This window comes from Dipteris shenzhenensis, chromosome 31 (genome assembly GCF_047967505.1).
Source record: "Dipteris shenzhenensis isolate YYH24624 ecotype China chromosome 31, Dip_SZ_1.0, whole genome shotgun sequence".
Classification (NCBI taxonomy): domain Eukaryota; kingdom Viridiplantae; phylum Streptophyta; class Polypodiopsida; order Gleicheniales; family Dipteridaceae; genus Dipteris; species Dipteris shenzhenensis.
This window is the reverse complement of record NC_141626.1, coordinates 2,986,451-3,005,894: the sequence shown is the minus strand read 5'-3', so window position 1 is coordinate 3,005,894 and position 19,444 is coordinate 2,986,451. Positions and strand designations below refer to the sequence as shown.

At 44.5% G+C, this 19,444-nt stretch overlaps 1 protein-coding gene across 2 annotated transcripts; it reads left to right on the top strand.

Moving 5' to 3' along the window:
- Window positions 1-2,048: 2,048 nt before the first annotated feature.
- On the top strand, window positions 2,049-18,471 carry LOC147880905 (zinc knuckle (CCHC-type) family protein). 2 transcript variants are annotated; one of them, XM_087369995.1, is made up of 5 exons: window positions 2,049-2,516; window positions 2,601-2,723; window positions 2,828-2,903; window positions 17,603-17,757; window positions 17,840-18,471. In XM_087369995.1, exons 1-5 carry the CDS (start codon window positions 2,163-2,165, stop codon window positions 18,020-18,022), a joined length of 891 nt encoding a protein of 296 aa, XP_087226121.1. In that variant the 5' UTR covers window positions 2,049-2,162; the 3' UTR covers window positions 18,023-18,471. The 2 variants fall into 2 exon arrangements, with proteins under 2 accessions (XP_087226121.1, XP_087226122.1); XM_087369996.1 differs by having other exon boundaries at window positions 2,049-2,520; window positions 2,605-2,723.
- The last annotated feature ends 973 nt before the right edge of the window (window positions 18,472-19,444 follow it).

The following is a 19,444-nucleotide window of genomic DNA, read 5'->3' as shown; positions in this document are numbered from 1 at the left end:
TGATTAATTCGTTTGCAAATGCTAAATGCCAACAAAGGTTTTAAATAATTTAAAACACAAGCATATAATTACTTATTCCACATTTGATAATCTGCTGGATTTAGAATTCGGTCGACATTTGGGAAAAAACAAATCCTAAAAGTGTACTATTTCTTGTGCGGAACAAATTATGCTAAGCGCTGGTGATTTTTGATTCGGAGTCATCCTCAACAAATGGTGGCTCAATATCCAAGTCTATCCTACACCACATTGTCAAGAGGCAACCCTTGCTCCGTACCTCTTTGCGGACTAGGGAAAAACAATTGGTTAACACAATAACATACTTAAAAAGACAATTAAAACCACAAACAAGAAATTCACCTTCTGTATATGCTTACTCTGTAGCAGCGTGGAAAACACTCTTCAATGTTTTCTTTGGATTTTTTTGGATGGGGGAGTTTTTTAGCAAAGAACCATATATTCTTGTTGGATTGGTGGGCGCCAAAATAAGGGGCACATGCATAGTTGAAAGAGGAGTGGGCAATGTAGATTTCAATTTGCACTCGCCGAATATAGATATGAAACCTTTCTCGGCCAGAGCACAGACATCTTCCATGAACACATTTGGATTCAACAGCGCCTATGCACAAAATTCAAAAACCACAGAACCATGTATGTGTTAGTGAAGGCATTACTATGGAAATATATATATATTCATAAATATTATAGAAAGAGGGAGAGATCGAGAGTGAGAAGATTAATGTAACAAATTACTACAAATTTACCATTAACTAAGCAAGGTATAGGGAACTTACAAAAATAAATATTAGGGCAACTCTTTCTCTCTCTCTCTCTCTATATATATTTATAAATATATATATATATATATATATTCATAACGAAGAGAACAAAGAAAATATAAGTCTAAAAGAACTAAAAAACTTTTAAGCAAAACTAATTAGCATAACAACTGAGAAATGTGAGGATGTAAACGTATGCTTTATGAGTAAATAGCTAAGGGACATGTAGTGCTATATCCTAAGGGCTAGATATAAAATAAAGGACATATATGGGGGACTCAGGAAAATCTAAGGGCGACTCAAGACAATTTGACAGAGAACAAATACTGCAATCTGTTATGTGGACACAAGCAACTAGATTGCCCATGGAGAGACACTAAAGTAGTAATAACAATAGTGAGTGGTAGGGAACTACGACATATGGCCTGAGCAATATTACCATATCAATCAAAACACTGAGAGTGCTCTCAACGGAAGCAAGAACAGAAGAAGGAGAGAGAGAGAGATAGAGAGCCACACAAGTTTTGGTGGGTGCAGAACCACCTTAATCTTCTTTTTCATTCATTTATATGTGTGTTTGAGTATTGTACATAACCGGGGTTAAGGCACAGTGACCTTTAACCCCCACAACCTCCCACTTAAAGGACAATGTGCCTTTAAGAGAGAACAACTAGTGAGCATACTATCCAATGTCCATCAATACACGACAATACTCAAACCGCTGACTAGGTAGACTCTTCGTCAGCATATCTGTAGGGTTATCATCTGTATGAACCTTGACAAGCTCTATGCGCTTGTCCTCAAGTACGTCCCTGATGAAATGGTACCTGACCTCAATGTGTTTGGTCTTTGCATGAAAGACCGGATTCCGTGCTAGCTGAATAGCACTCATGGAATCACTATGCAATGTCGATACACCTATATGAATCCCCAAATCTCCCACTAGCTGATCAAGCCATATAGCCTCCTTGCAACCCTCTGTGGCTGCAACATACTTAGCCTCTGTGGTAGACAAAGCCACACACTTCTGTGCACGAGACATCCACGACACTGCACCACCTGCAAAGGTGAACACATAACTAGAAGTGGATCTCCTACTATCCACATGCCCTGCATAGTCTGAATCTGTGTACCCAAGTACACGCATGTCTCCTTTACCAAAGCAAATGCACATCTCCTTGGTACCCTTTATGTACCTCATGATGCACTCAGGGTGACTGCACTAAAAATAGAATTGATTTTCTATTTTGCATTCGCAAGGGGCAATATTCGAAACTTCGTTTCCCGCAAAAATGTACTCTGTTTCGAGCTGATCTTCTGCAGGAGGCGAGAAATCGACTTTGAGGAAGAGCTTTGGTAGAGAAGAAAACCTGTCGCATAGTTATGACTCCTGGGAACTCAAACCCAGCTCCGACCGGCTGCTTCAAATGTGGAAGGCCAGGGCACTGGTCGCGTGATTGCCCTTTTTCTCAACCGTCGTCTTCTGGTCCCAATGCCTTCGTTCCTGGTAGATCCTCACTTAATCCCTCTACAGCAGCCGGTAATTGGAAGGCTTCTTCCTCTGCTGTTGGCGCACGGACGCCTGAGAAACCGTCCATTCCATCCGGCTCCACCGCCTCCGTGCTTCCTCGCAAGAGACCCAAGCTTACTCCCGAATTATTACTGTCCAAGGATGGTTTGGGATACGTGCTGGAAAATTTTCCGCGCATGGTGAAGATTCAGGGTCGTGGTCACGAGGCAAGTTCAGATTGTGCAGTATTTAATGTTGCCTGGTCAAGTGAGTTCCTTTCTCACGCGGAATCGGATAATTCTTCTTTGCAGGTAGAGGACTTGAGAAGTTTGCTAGATGCCTATGTGCATTGGCATTCTCTTATCCTCCCATACTTCTCCTTTGACCAGTTTGTGGAGAAGGTCGAGAAAGTTGGAACTACAAAACGTGTTCGGGTATCCTCACGTATTTACTTATCATTCGGCTAGCTTGTGGGAAGTTCAAAGGTGTTGGGGTATCCTAGAACATGTTACAATGCCCTCTTTTTTCTGTCCTGCAGGCGTGCGTTCGCGAGCTGAAGGAAAAAATAGTGCGGGGAGAAATGCCGAAATCAGCCCAAGATGAGCAAGGGCCAGGTTTGTTGCTTGCTATAATATAATGTGTGACGATCTGGATTCCTGCTCATTGTCTAGGTCTATGTCGGACATAGTGCAGGAAAGTGACAGACTATTCCACTTGCCCAAGGCTCGAGGTGTTCTTTCACCCTTGGTTGTCAAAGCACAACGTGATAGGTTAGCTTCTCCCTGCTTCATACAGTCTGGAAGACTGTCAAGGGTAATTTCCACTATTTTTATTATTATTTGTAACAAGTGATTAATGCTTGCTTGAGAGACTTAGCTGAGATTCTAAATTATTCATTGTTTTGGGACGTATCCAATAATATCTTCCAATCTTCATTTGCAAACTTCTTGTAGATACATGATTATTTTATCTTTTGTTGATAATTCAGCCTGGTAACTGCCTTTTTTATCCTTTAGATCCGTGCTTTTTCATTCATTAGTTGCTGCAAGCTTCTGTCGTGGTGGCTTCTCATTACTTATTAGTAGATTCTTGGTCTTTCTCATCTTGAACTTCCTAATAGCTAGAAAGACAATGAAGAAGAAAGTGCACGTAAGAAAAGTCTGTTGCTTAGGATCTCAAGCTCGTGTGCACTCTCTCATGAATACGGATTGGTTCAAGGCCACACTGTGACCTCATTTTTCAAACCTTACCCCGAAGTGTGAGGTGGGATTCACATAGCCACTTGCCACCTAGCCACCTCTTAACACTCCTTTTACGTAACCCTTTGGCCAATAGTTATGACCATATGAACAAATACCTGTTAGTCTCTAGTACTATTGCATGCAATAAGCTATGGCTAGACAAGTTGGATGATGCAAAAATATCTAATGTAAGCATAATAATAAACCCTAACGTCTAAGAGATTGTAGGATCCATCTAGGACCTTGCCACGTGGACCTAGGGAGGAATTTAGCTATGACATACATTCTCCAGGTACCTTAAACTCTCAACTGCCATCTACCATAGAGACCCCAACTGGAGTTGTCTTTTCTAGATCGTTGGCTTTCCCTTAGGTCTTGAAATAAATGGCTTGATCCAATATCCATCACTGGGAGTCTACTGACCTAATTGTTGGATTGCTGAGTTCATTGGTGAAATGGAGTTTGAATCAAGATCTATATGCTTGCCAAAGGCGATTTGCTAGATCTTCTTAGCAAATAACTATAGAGCTGACCATATTGCCTATTTACTTGGGCACTTGGAAGGATCTAAGGCATCCATGCAGCTCTAGGGCGTGGAGCTGTTAATCATGGTTGGTTGACTTTGAGTTAAGAGCATTGTGTAGTTGCTTCGGTTATGATCTTGACATCTACCTTTTCAACTGGGAAGTCCTTCACATTTTAGGCTCCAGACTAGTTTAGCTATTGATTGGGAGTGAAATTGAATTACTTGAACCATATGCTCATATCATGGGTATTTGAGCTTGGATGGGGAGGGTCATCAGTATGATCCCCGAAACGTCTAAAGTGTACAATAATAAAGAAGTAGTTGGAGTGTTGGAAAGCAGAGATGGAGTTTACTTGCCGCAGCCAAACTCTTGCAGTGGAAGAAAACGACTAGGAATCACACAATGTGTAAATCATCTCATTCTCTGTTAAGCTTGTGCTCCCAAATACTCTTGAAGTTAACCACATAGAGCATGCTCATGAAGTAGAGTAGCCAAAAACCACAGGAAAAGGACTCAATCTTTCTCAAATCAAAATCTGGAATTTGGCTTTGATACGACCATTGGCTAATTGGTTAACATGCTATAGTAGCACAAGAACCATAGATGATAACTCAAGGAAAGGCATCAAACTCGAGTTCCGAGACTTGATATGTCTAGTCAGTCCTTAATGACCTTAGTACTAAGTAAACCTGAGGAAGACCCAACCTTCCTAGGCCGTACGACACCCAAGGTACAAGCCAACCACAATTATCTTGGAGCATAACACAGCCGATTTGGACCTGTTGTTTTAAACAGGTACAAAAAGATTGAAGCATAACACATCCTATTGGACTCGGTCTTTCTTGATAGCAATGATGTTGGAGCAAATACAAGGAGAAAGGTTTGATGCGGCCGAAGGCTAAAAGCTTCTTGTATCTGAAATGAACCTATTTCTTTCTCTTTCCTTGTCCAAGTCAATCACGGGCGATGGCATGTCGTTTTTCCACCCAGCCTTACTCTCATGGATCGCATTTCGTTAGATACATATTTTCTGTTTACCTCATGCCTATCCACAAGACCCACAACTCCCTAGATGGTTCCCTTTGCCACATGTCATCATTTTAGCCCTTTTCTTGGTACACCATTTACCCCTCTCTTGGGGCACAATTAAACCATTTGCCCCTTGGCATTATTTCACATTTAGGTGCACCTAGGCCTTAGCACTCAGAACCACCTAGTCAATGCCATTTCACCCTCACCTAGGACCTTGGCAGTTACTTCTCTTGACCATTTTATTTACGCACATTAAATATTACAGAAGTCGGTCATCTTAGAGAAAATGCCCACCGATCTTTCCGAGGTCATGCTATCTCGGCTAGAGCATAACATTCCTTCCCTCTTCAAGCATCATCGTCCTCGATGATGAAATCTAGGAACACTCTTCGTAACTGGTATACGGATTCCCAGGTAGCTTCCGATAGAGGTAGACCATGCCATGCAACCAACACCGTGGGGATCTTCCGATTGCGCACTTGCATTGTTCCTCGGTCCAGGATTCTTGTTGGTTTGCGTCTTGCATTATCCTCTATCTCCTGAAACAAAAGCACACCTTCGATTAGTGAGTCACCAGTATGCAAAAATTTCTTTAAACGAGAAACATGAAACACTGGGTGCACCTTATACCCCGGTGGTAATTCTAATTTATAGGCTACCTTGCCTATTCTTTTTAGAATTAACCACGGTCCCATAGTATCGAGGTAATAACTTAGCACACTCTCCTGAAGTCAACGACTTCAAGTGCGAAGGAACTCTGAGAAAAACTTTTTTCATCCGCATACACCTTGGCTCTATCCATAGCCTGGCGGATATTAGCTCTCGCAAGTGCTAGCATCTCCCGCATCTGAACCACAAAGTTCGCGGTACTAGGCACTTTCTGAGGTACTCCAACTATAGTTGGATTTGTTGGTCTATAACCATAGTTCAGCTCAAACGGACTGAACCTTGTAGAAGAATGTTTCCTATCATTGTAGGCAAACTCCAACAATGGCAACCACTTGTCCCATGTATGTTGCCTCAATGACACATATGTCCTCAGCATATCCTCTAAAGTCTGGTTGACTCTCTCCGTCTGACCATCCGTCTCAGGATGATCCCCACTACTCATTCCCAACTCAGTCCTTAGTGTCTCAAATACCGCTGTCCAAAAATGACCGGTAAATCTGACATCTCTGTCTGACACTATGGATCTAGGCAATCCATGCAGACGAAATATATGTCTGATGAACAAATCCGCCACTTGCGGGGCACCAACAGACTCTCTAGTCGGAATGAAGTGAGCCATCTTGGTTAGACGATCAACCACCACAAGGATAGAATCATACCCTCCTTGTGTCGTAGGCAGCCCTACAATAAAGTCCATGGAAATGCTCTCCCACTTACCTAGTGGTATCTCCAAGGGCTGTAAAAGTCCGGGTGGCTTCACCCGCTCGGCCTTGCTTACTTGACACGAGAAACACCGTGTCACATATTCATGAATATGCTTTTTCATCTTTGGCCAAAATAAATCTCGCTTCACGAGATCATATGTCTTCTCGACTCCTGGATGTCCTGCACACGGGCTATCATGGCACTGTCGAATGACTCTCTGCCTGAGATCATTCTGACTAGGTACTACAACCTTGCCATTTCTTTCTAGCATACCATCCCTTATGGTATATCTTGCATAAGTTTGGCCTTTTCTGGATGCCAGGTCATCCTTTTCATTTTCCCCAGGTTTTAATACATTAGTCTTAGGCCATAAGCTCTGGACAAACTCGTCCACTTTTTGAGTTTCTTTAATCTCGGTCATTAGAACACTCTCTAATACCGTGAAACTCAAGTTGTGCATAATGTGAGAACGCATCAGCCACCTTATTATCTTTTCCTCTTCGGTACCGAATCGTCAAATTAAACTCCTGCATGAGCTCTGTCCATCTAGCTTGGCGGCCCCTCAAGTCAGGCTGTTTACTAAAATGTTTCAGAGTATCATGATCTACATCCACATAAAACTCTGAACCATACAAATAATGCCTCCATGTTTTCAAAGCATGGATAACTGCATACAACTCTAATTCATGAGTTGGCCAATTCCTTTGAGAGGGAGAAAGCTTCTTGCTTTCAAAGGCTACTGGCCTTCCCTCTTGAAGGAGAACTGCTCCTACCGCAATGCCACTTGCATTGGTTTCTAGGATCAACGGTTTCTGGGGATCAACTATTTTTAACACCGGTCTTGTGATCACAGCTTGTTTTATGGTGTTAAAACTTTCTTGTTGATTCTGTCCCCATATAAAAGATACTTTATCTGAGGTCAGATCAGTCAATGGCGATACTATTTCGGAATATCCGATACTTTATCTGAGGTCAGATCAGTCAATGGCGATACTATTTCAGAATATCCTTTGATATGCCTTCTATAAAATTGGACAAACCCCAAGAATGATCGCAACACGGACTCTGAGGGATTGGCCAAGTCAGTATCGCAGCGACTTTCTTCGGATCCATTTCTACCTCTTGTGGAGTAATTATGAACCCTAAATATTCACAACTTCTGCTGTACAGAACGAATCGACTGCTACTCAAAATTTGTATAAAAGAGAAAAAAGTGCTCCCTGGAAGCTCCACGCAGGCTGAGTATGCGCGTTCCGCTCTTGAGGCAAGCTCGAAAAAAGATTGATATTTCATGTGCCTCTCGCTTTCTTCAAAAGATCCCGTGCCTTATTTTTCCCATGTGCCCAAATCTGTCACGTCAAAAGCATATTGTCACGATCTGTGACGTATTCCTTTCTTTTTCTCGACTTATGGATGGTTTAATGAATGGACACTTGTGGAAGGGTATGCCCTTTCGATGGGACACTTCCCAAGAGGCACAACTTTTGCCCTTTCGACGAGACACTTCCTTATGAGGCACAACCCTTCACAAGAGACATTCTAATGAAGAGACATTCCTATTGTAATGTACCCTCTCATCAAGGGTCACACCCTTCACAAGGGGTACACACCTCTTCATGCACATACCCTTTGGAGTACACACCTTTTCATGTGTGACTCTTAACTCTCTATATAAGAGAGGCCCAATTGTATGGATGACACAATCACATCCACCCTACAGACATTCAAGCAATATAATTATTCCTTGTTCTCTGCTATCTCAGTCTCTTTTCTGTTTCTTAGCACATCTCTATATATAGTAAATCTAGGATTTCTTACAGTGGTATCAGAGCAAAATTCGCTCCTGCCTGTAGGAAATGCCCCCCACCTTCTAGCGCTGATCTGATACATTTTTGCCGCTAGAAGGACATCCGTGCACATTGTGCATGGAAGAGATGGAGAGGATGAGCGTAAAATTTTTAAACGCCTACCCGGCCTAAAGTCATCCTGGCCTCTCCATCTCCCTCACATCACAAGTTGATGTGAATGGACACGACCAAAATCGTGTCCTTTCAAGTGCTTGGGCTGTCCCAAAACCAAGGGACGCACCTTTTCCACCATGGGACACACCTTTTGGTGATGAGTCTCGACTCCTCACTCATGGGACATACCCCATCGTGGGCAAATGGACATACCTATTCATGCGGGGTCGCACCCCTTTTAACAATAGGGACATATCCCCTCATGAACAGGTGCACCTATTCCAAGGGTCACACCCCTTCGAATAGGCACACCTCCTAGGCCCCAAGTACCTACAAAAGGGTACCTAGAGGGGTAAAACAGGGAAAAAAATTAAACCCATCCCCTACCCCTAGGTTTACCCTAGCTACCCTAGGGTTAAACTAAACCCCCAAATTAATTTTTGGGCAACTAACCCATTGGGCAGCCCCCAACGAAAAGAGGCGAACCTCTTCATTGCACCGTACGGATCTCGAAGCAGCCTGCGCAGCCAGCCGTACAGCCCTGCGCAGCCATTCCGTACACCCCTGTGCAGCCAGCCGTACAGCCCGCCGTACAGCCATTCACGCTGCCAGCCGTACAGCCGCACAGCCTGCGCTGCCAGTCCCTGTTTCGCCATTCACGCTGCCAGCCTATTTACTCCCAGCCCTTGCCTCGCCATTTTCGCTGACAACCCCCTCGCTATTTGCAGCCCTAGCCTTGCCCATTGCGGCCCTGGTTATCTGCCATTTCCTGACAGCCTGCAGCCTTCCCTTGTTTCGCCATCTTTGCCCTGCCATATCAGCACCAGTTGCAACTATTCTCGCGATGAAGACAGCCCGTTGACAGCCCGGACCAGACAAGCCTCGCGCACTCCTCGCAAAACACTGCAACATGGACCTCCGGACAACGATTTGCAGCCTTCTTCTACACAATAACTTGGCAGATTAAAGTATTGCTAGGTGGAGTCTTTCCAATCTGCTTTTTAAGGATTCTCTTTAACAAATTACAGCAAATGAAAGAATCCACATTAAAGCATGGAAACCCTTGGTAATTCACTCGGCCTTTCAAGGACACCTCAGGCATCTGCTACTACACAATATCGTGTTCAAATTGCACAGCCAGCCCATTTTGGAGCCTTTGCATCTTGGGTCTTCTGTGTCACGTGCCCTCCGAGTGACTTGGACCACATCCTCCACCTTCTGCGTGAGGCACCTCAGTTACATTATTTCCTCAGCACAGTATAGGTTGTGTTCCACGAGACACGAAGATATCCGAAACACGATATTCCTCAGGAGTTTGATGTTCATTTTTGGAGAGAATTTTACCCTTCACCTTCGGCATCTCCAGGGTACTCTCCACCTTCTTCAGCTCCCAGATATCCTCCTCTACAGGGTGTACCTTCTCCAAGTCAGTATTTACATTCTGAAGGCACTCCCTCTCCTGGATATCCTCCTCTTCCGACAGCAACTCCTTACCCTTTTTCAGATCCGTGGACTCTGCTACCTACCCCTGTCTTATCACGAGCAGTAACACCTTTTTCAGAATCTTCAGTGTTACCTCAGACAGGACCTCCATTACCAGACTTCCACGGGTGGTTCCATCCTGCCTCGCTTGCCCCCTCGAATATGAGCAACCTCAGGGAGGAGCCCGAATCCTCTTTCAGGAATGGTACAAACTAGAGCGCAAGTTCGCGCTTTTCTCACAGGGATTTCCGACATGTCGCACCGCTCGCGTGAAACCTCTCCAGAGATTAAAGAATCAAGTCCCAAAAAGACCACTGAAGGCAACGTCCAAAGTGAATCACTATTGCAACTTCAAATATCTCAGCTTCAGGACAGCATCTCCGACTTGGTTCAAAAAGTTCAACAACTCCAAGATTCTCGAAGTCCAGCACATACAGAGGATGACGTGACGCAACCAGACGACGATGCGGACTCTTTCCCACCAGAGGTAGAAAACATTGAACTACGTGCCCTCTACCGATTACTTCAAGCTTCCAAAACTAAAAGACTTGACGTTAAACTTCCGGAAGCCTACACTGGTCAACGTAATGGCCGAACAGTTGACCAATGGCTCGCTAAAATGCGCATGTATTTTGACACTGTTGACCTCACGGAAGGCAAAAAGATCGCCTTGGCAGCCTCCCTCCTGAAGGATACAGCATTTCTATGGTGGCAAAGACGCTTAAAGGACGGAAAGAGTGTGTTAACATGGGAACGTTTTGAACACGTGCTCCGTAAGCAGTTTGTACCTGCCAATGCGGACTTCCAAGCACGTTCAAAACTCCGACAGTTGGAGCAAACGGGTTCCCTGTCTTCCTATATCTCTCAGTTCACCACATTGGTGCTGGAGATTGATGGTTTAACTGAGGATGATCGCCTTCATGCTTTCATCTCAGGCCTAAATCCCTCATTACGCATTGATGTTCTTAAAGCAAACACACCACCACAGATGGCGCTATTGCTTACGCAGAGCGCATTACAGATTTCCTCAAGACAAGGAAGCAGAGTGCTAATCGCACACAGAACTCTCCTATGGCCAAAGGTGCTCGCCCTCAAGAAAACACCAGGTTTCGAAAAAACTTTGGTAATCAAGGTCAGCGACAGTCTCAAGATCCCCAGAAGCCTCAGAAATCATTTGCTGGATTCCAACAGAAGCACTCCCCCAAGGATCGTGTTTCTTCTTCTTCACAAAGTCATTACCGACATCCCCAACATAAAGGTGCGGCCACTGACAAGAAGAACAGCTCCAGCACAAAAGGACTTTGTACTATCTGTACAAGCGACCATAGATGGTTCGATTGTCCCAAGCGACCAAAGCAAAATTCTAATATGGAACCTAGCACTTCTCCAAAAGAAGATGCTACCTCAGCACAAGACAAGAAAGGCAAAGCTGTTCGAATGACGAATACCATCCACCTGAGCCTTGCCAGCAACCCCGAACCTTCCCTGGCCACTCAAGTACTTTGTGTTCAAGGATCGATTCGTGGAACAACGGTCACCATCCTCATCGACAGTGGCTGTTCTCATAATTTCCTAGCCAGTTCTGTGGTCGATAAACTTCGGTTGACCACCAGTCCTAGTATCATGGACTATCAGATTGAACTCGCAAATGGAACGACTTTCTTGTGCAACACCAGGATCAAAAACTTGTCTTTTCAAATCCAACATTATACAGACAAGTTGAACTTCGACATTATGCCTCTTTCTCGATACGATGTCATACTCGGACAATAGTGGCTCTACGACTATGATCCATCAATCAGTTTTCGCAGCCATACTATCCAGTTTGTCCATCAGGGAAAACTTATTGAGCTAATTGGTTTTAGGGACTCTCCTTCAACCCCAGTTGCCTCTGTCCTACAAGTAAAGAAGTGGGTTCGTAAACGCCAAGTAAAGACTTCACTTCTGTTGGTTACGGCAGTAGAGGAGACACCAGCCAAGGATCCTCCTGAATACCTCAACCAACCTTTTTTCCAGCCTTACCTGGATCTTTTTCCACAGGAATTGCCAAAGCAGTTACCACCTCGACGACCAGTGGATCACCCAATCGAACTTATTCCCGGCAGTAATCCACCGTCGAAACCTCCTTATCGGGTTTCTCACACTCAAAATAAAGAAATCCAAAGACAGGTCACCGAGCTACTCGACAAAGGTCACATTCGGCCCAGTTGCAGCCCTTTCGGATCTCCTGTACTACTTGTGGAAAAAAAGAACAAGTCTATGCGCCTCTGCATCGACTACCGAGCCCTCAACAAGCTCACTATAAAAAACAAGTATCCATTGCCTCGCATTGATGACCTCTTCGATCAACTTCTACATGCAACACAATTCTCAAAGATTGATCTACGTTCAGGTTATCATCAAATACGCATACGAGAAGGTGATGAGTACAAGACAGCTTTTTGAACAAAGTATGGACACTATGAATGTTTGGTCATGCCTTTTTGGGTTAAACAATGCCCCGGCCACATTCATGACATTAATGAACGACATCTTCAGGCCTTTCCTCGATAAGTTCGTCATCGTTTACCTCGATGACATCCTCGTTTTCAGCAGATCCCTACATGAGCACAAACAACATCTTCACCAAGTTTTTGAAGTTCTCCGTGCAAATTCTCTCTACATCAACATTGAGAAGAGTGAGTTCTTCAAGACCCAACTTGAATATTTGGGACATGTTATTTTCGCTCAAGGTATCTCTGTGGATCCCAAGAAGGTCGAGGTAATCCGAAACTGGCCTACTCCTAAGAATGTTTATGATGTCCGCTCTTTTCTCGGATTGGCAAACTTCTACCATACAAAGGTCTATCAGTTTTCCGAAATCGCAGCTCCTATGTCCGAATTATTGAAAAACACAGCAATTTTTTAGTGGCTTCCCGAAACAGAGTATAGTTTCCAACAACTCAAGAAAGCACTCACTATTACACCAGTTATGGCTATTGCTGACCCAAACCTTCCGTTTGAGGTCATGACCGACGCTTCTGACATCGCTACAGGAGCAGTCTTGATGCAAGAAGGCAGAGTTATTGCTTTTGACAGCCATAAACATTCTGATATCCAAACCCGATATCCGGTCTATGATAAGGAGTTTCTTGCTGTTGTACATGCTTATCGCTCTTGGAAACATTATCTCATGGGTGCCGACTCTGTGGTCAAAACGGACCATCACTCTTTAAAGTACATCTTTACTCAGCCAGTCATGAACGCTCGACAAGCACGCTGGGTTGAGTTTTTGGCCAACTTTCACATGACCATTGAGTATATTCCAACTACGCAATGTAGTTGCCGATGCTCTCAGCAGGTTACCTCTCGCATCAGCCATGGTAATCTCTACATTATCTGTGGATGTTCCGAATTCATTCAAAGGAAAGTATTTCAATGATAAAGACTTCGGCACAGCAGTACAGGTTCTTTCAAAAGATCAACCTTCGACTTCCGAACAGAAGATTTTCTCATCCTATTCTTATACGGACGACCTTCTGTATTATCAAGATCGCGTCTGTGTACCACATGACAAGGATGTTCGACGTCTTTTGTTAAAAGAGCATCATGTAGTTCCTTATGCTGCCCATCCAGGCATCAATAAGACTTATCGGTTACTCAGTGCAACATACTACTGGCCTCAGATGAAAAGAGATGTCATCAAAATGGTTACATCTTGCTTATCCTATCAACAAATGAAAGCAAGCCGACGACTTCCAACAGGCTTCTTCAGCCTCTTCCAGTTCCAACTGAAAGGTGGGAAAGTATTTCCATGGATTTCATTACAACACTACCACGATCTTCCCGAGGTAATACTCAGATTATGGTAATTGTTGATCGCTTGTCCAAAATGGCACACTTTGTTGCTTGCAAAAGCAGTGCACAGGCTCCGGACATAGCCAAACTCTTCATACAACACATCTTCCGACACCATGGATTGCCCAAGAATATCATATCCGACAGAGATCCTAAGTTTACCAGTCACTTTTGGATTTCACTGTTCGAATCTTTGGGTACAACTCTACTGTTCAGTTCAGCTTACCACCCAGAATCAGATGGCCAGACTGAAAGAGTCAACCAAGTTGTGAAAGAAATGCTTCGACATTATGTTCAGTCACGCCTCGCAGCCTGGGAAGAGTATCTACCACTCCTTGAGTTTGCTTATAACAACTCTTTTTATTGTGCCATCAGCATGACTCCATTCCAAGCAGCTTATGGACACACTCCGATTGTACCAACAAATTTTGTACTTCAACATCGAGTGGCCCTAGCTGATCAACTGGTTCAAGAAATGCAAGACATTCTACTGCAAGTCAGGGATCATATGCGAAAAGCGCAAGAGCGGTATCAACGGTCTGTCAACAAACATAGACGTCACCTGGAATTTAACACTGGTGACATGGTGCTATTATTTGTAGCCCCACATCGCTATAAGACGGTTAAGTCTGTGTTTCCTAAGTTGCGACCAAGATACTATGGACCTTTTCGGATCGTCAATAAAAATTCACCTTTAAGTTATAAATTGGAATTACCACCATTATGGGGTAAAATCCATCCAACATTTCATATTTCTTGGCTAAAGACGTACATTCCAGGCGATGAAGCAGTTCCTCCTGCAGGTGATTATGTCCCAAAAATCGAAGACGATTATGTTCTTATTCCTGCGCGTATTCTGGACCATCGACAGCAAGAGACTCGACATCGACTTATCACGGAATTCCTTGTTCTTTGGCGAGATCTGGACGACTCTGACGCTACTTGGCAGTCTGATGAAGACTTACAGCAGTACCCTGATCTTTTACAGCAGTATTTTCAGAATTTACAGTGATATTTTCTACATCAGTTCATTATCTCCACCAGGGTCTTCTTTTGAGTGGGAGGGGATGTCACGATCTGTGACGTATTCCTTTCTTTTTCTCGACTTATGGATGGTTTAATGAATGGACACTTGTGGAAGGGTATGCCCTTTCGACGGGACACTTCCCAAGAGGCACAACTCTTGCCCTTTCGACGAGACACTTCCTTATGAGGCACAACCCTTCACAAGAGACATTCTAATGAAGAGACATTCTAATGAAGAGACATTCCTATTGTAATGTACCCTCTCATCAAGGGTCACACCCTTCACAAGGGGTACACACCTCTTCATGCACATACCCTTTGGAGTACACACCTTTTCATGTGTGACTCTTCACTCTCTATATAAGAGAGGCCCAATTGTATGGATGACACAATCACATCCACCCTACAGACATTCAAGCAATATAGTTATTCCTTGTTCTCTGCTATCTCAATCTCTTTTCTGTTCCTTAGCACAGTTCTAAATATAGTAAATCTAGGATTTCTTACACATATACTGTCAACTGCGCTCAGAATTAAACTTGTAAATATATGGCCTGCAACTGCAGCTTTATTCTGGCCCTTCCAATTCGTCACGATGGCTATAACATGCAGGTTCCCTGTAGCCACATACTCTAAATTCTGCCGATGGACCAACTATGCACGATTTGAATTATTACGGCCTGTTTAAAACGGGAATATCCACATTTTTTTTTCTCTGCTGTTACGCAAGTTATCTCCCCGCTCCACCTTCGTTTGACTCCACGCAGGCGTACGTCGTCAGTCCACTAGGGATCGTCCAGGCCTACGCAGCACGTCAGCTCTAGCCGAGATATTCACGCCCGCGCAGCACGTCGCCAACCTGCTCTCAGCCACCACGAAGGTCTCCCGCACAACGAGCTCAACCGCCACGGAGGTCTTCGTCACGGGCAACGACCTTCCAGCGTCACGAGCAACCGCATTTCTTCCTCCACGCCTGCTGTCCGTTCGTAGCTTTCGTCATAGCTTACGAACCCCTTCCCTTGGTCTCTTCCCTTGGGCTCTGATACGAACCTATTTCTTTCTCTTTCCTTGTCCAAGTCAATCATGGGCGATGGCATGTCGTTTTTCCACCCAGCCTTACTCTCATGGATCGCATTTCGTCAGATACGTATTTTCTTTTTACCTCATGCCTATCCACAAGACCCACAACTCCCTAGATGGTTCCCTCTGCCACATTTCATCATTTTAGCCCTTTTCTTGGTACACCATCTACCCCTCTCTTGGGGCACAATTAAACCATTTGCCCCTTGGCATTATTTCACATTTAGGTGCACCTAGGCCTTAGCACTCAAAACCACCTAGTCAATGCCATTTCATCCTCACCTAGGACCTTGGCAGTTACTTCTTTTGACCATTTTATTTACGCACATTAAATATTACAGAAGTCGGTCATCTAAGAGAAAATGCCCACCGATCTTTCCGAGGTCATGCTATCTCGGCTAGAGCATAACAGTATCTTAGTTCCGTCATTCGCAGTGACAGACACATATTCAACATGTTTCCCATAAAAAAAGAACCTCACTAGCATAGGGTGACACTCACAGGCTGCCATTGGGAAGCACCCTCAGCTGGTGCACGGGCCCTGGAAGAGGGCAGCAGGGCAGACTGGCTGCAGCATATGCAGCAGCGGGAGCAGCAGGTTTATGGGTGCTCAGGGGCTATTCATAGGCCCAAGAAAAGGTTGACTGATGGGACGAGAGCAGACCGAGTCACAGTCTGCTGGCTCAGGCCAGGTCTGGGCAATCAGCAGAAGCAGGACAGGCACCTGCCACAGGGCAGATCAGTCAGCAGTACAGACCTGGTCATGTGTTTGACAGACTGATTGAACAGTCGGTGGGATCTGGGTGGCCAGATCGGAGGGCAAAGGGCCGCAATTGTCTGCGGTCCAGGTATCATCTTGTGCCTTAGGTTTGGGCTGAGTAGCAGGGAGGCCAGAGATACTTCAGAATAACACTTACTGCAGCACAGATCTATGGCAGGAAGAAGAGCAAGAAAGAGAGATGGTGGAGCAGGATCTTTCCAGCCAGGTGCTTTATGGAGGTAGAAGACAGCCTATGGGACGCCAGCAGTCCACATCTAGGGACTGCTAGATGTTGATGGTTTGAGCACAACAGTTCATGACTTGCCTATTTTGTGCAACCTGTCTTTACCCTTATTGTTCATGTGTCATCAGTCTCGTCTTCAAAGTTAGCAGCATATTAGGATTTCATTCTTTATTTAAATGGGTTTTAGGGCTTGTCAGGCTAGAGTGAGCGTTAGACGAGTTTGCTCAGGGAGCAAAGGGAGTCGGGACGTTTTATGGACTTGGAGAAAAATTTAGCTTGGAGGGGGTTTTGTAGTGTTCTCAAGATGAGTCCAGGGAGGCGGATTTCTAGTGACTTGGAACAAGGTTTTTCTTCCACAGTATTAGTTGGAACTACACTCTGGTTGTTGGCTAGCTACTTTGTTTCTTCTTTTTGGGAACTGCAGTGACATGCGCGGTGAGAGTTGCACAACCGATGGAACTAACCCTTTTTTAGAATTGCTTTGGTGAGAGTGGCATGGCCAAGGAAGTTATCTTCCAAATTCTGTTTCCTTTCTTGGTTGTTTTGGTCCTCACAGCCAATTCTTGTGCAAGCAAGGCGAATTGACCATTGATATCTGATCGCAAAATTGACAGTTTGACGTCCTGCATTTGCATCTGATCTAGCACATGGTTTTGTTAGTGTAGTCTTTGCTTCATAGTTTTGCTCTTGGCAGTGTATGTGCTGCTTTGGGGGTGGGCATATTTTAACATTTTTTTGCTAGCTTCCAGAATTCAGCCAACGTGAAGTGGATGTTCCATTGAGTCAGAACTTGCCCATGGAGGGAGGTGATCAGGGAACTTCAGAAGAACCATATGATGATGTGCTTTCTGTGGATATACATGAAGACTTCTTTGATGAGTTTTACAAGCAGGCTATTGATGAGGTATCTTATGTTCTACAGTGTTGTCAGGAATTCAGTTCTTGTTCAGGGATTTCAAAGTTATTTTGTGTTTGGTTGCTTACAGGTCCCATCAGCATCACTTCCTCATCCTCAATCCCAACCTACAGGCTCGGTTCAATCCAGGGTACATGTTACTGTCCCTGATTGCAGGTTAAAATGTGTAAATGAAGATCAAAGGCTCCGCATGGAAGCCAATCGCCTTAAGGCATTGGAGCGAACCAAAGCTCGAGCAGTAATGTTTGTTTAGTATAATTGGGTCAAAATGCTTCGTGTTGGAATTATTTCCCTCAAAACATCTAGTGCTCTGAATCATGAGGGGCTGTGAATTATAGAAAATCTGGAAAGAAAAGCATGTGCTGATTCGACTCAATCTTTTCAAAATATATTGTCAAAAGGCCACTGGACTGAATGGATAGTTCAGTGAAGTGCACCCACCCAGTGCCCCATGTAAAATTTAAGTTTTTCAGTGTGAAAACAGGTGGCTTGTGAACAGGCTTTTAAAAAGCGAGAAAAACAAATGCTATTTATGGATCTTAGATAGCATCACCTTTTAAGGCAGTGGTATTTGAGGTTCTCAAACATCTTAAGGACTACAGTTTAGTCCCATGCTTGATTTTGGTGGGTGCTTTTTTGTTGCAATGCATACCTTTGATTTTCTCAGCAGACGTTGTGCAGGGCTTTTGAGTGTAGCCTCCTTTTGAGCGTAATCTTTTAGGAAAAAGGCAGTAGTCTTGGCACCCTGTACCGCCTTGTTATGTATTGGCTCACCAATTGTGCGCAGCAAGGTGACTTGACTCTATAAATTGGATTCTATGTTTTAGTCGAAGTATGAATTTCAAATGGGCAATTCAATATTCTTGACCAATTTTGCTCGCTTCCTTTCAAGTCTCAGAGATGCTTATGGGTACACATGGCATAGTATGCACATGCATGCATATTCATGGTCATTATAGCATGAGCGTACAATGATCTCAATTGGAAAGACTCTTCAAAGTAAATTGTGAAAAGTTGAACATACATGTATACACCTAGATGAATCCAAGAACATTTCTAAACTCATCCTCTAAAAACACAAATCTAGCTGATAGGGCAACGCACCATTTAAGATAGAAAGAATTATCACAATACCAGCAGGTTGCAACTTGGACGAAAACTTCACAAAGTTGAACATACTGTTGAGACTGACATCTCCAGGGCGTACCCCAGCTCCCACGCAGTTGGGCCAGAGGGGGTAGACTGGCCGACTAGCTCCCACGCAGCAGGGGGCCAGAGGGGGTAGACTGGCTGACCAGCTCCCACGCAGCAGGGGGCCAGAGGGAGTAGATTGTGGCTGACCAGGTCCTGGCGACCAGCCCCTGGCCGACCAGGCTGGTCAGTCTAGGCCAACTAGACCGACCCTCCTGGCCTCCTATATAAGGGCCCTCCCCCTTTCTCATTTTACTCACTCATTCTAGCAGCTCCTCAAGGCTCCAGTCATTGCCTGCTCCTGGCCGTCCCTACCTGAGCCCCTCAGCTGCCCTGTTGGCTACCCACGCTCCCTCTGCAGATCCCTCCTCTTTCCCAGGCTCCTGCCTCCTCGCTCCAGGCTTCTTCAGTCTCCTTGTTCGCAGGTTCCTGCCTCTTCGCTCCAGGCTTCTTCAGCCTCCTCATTCCCAGGCTCCTGCCTCCT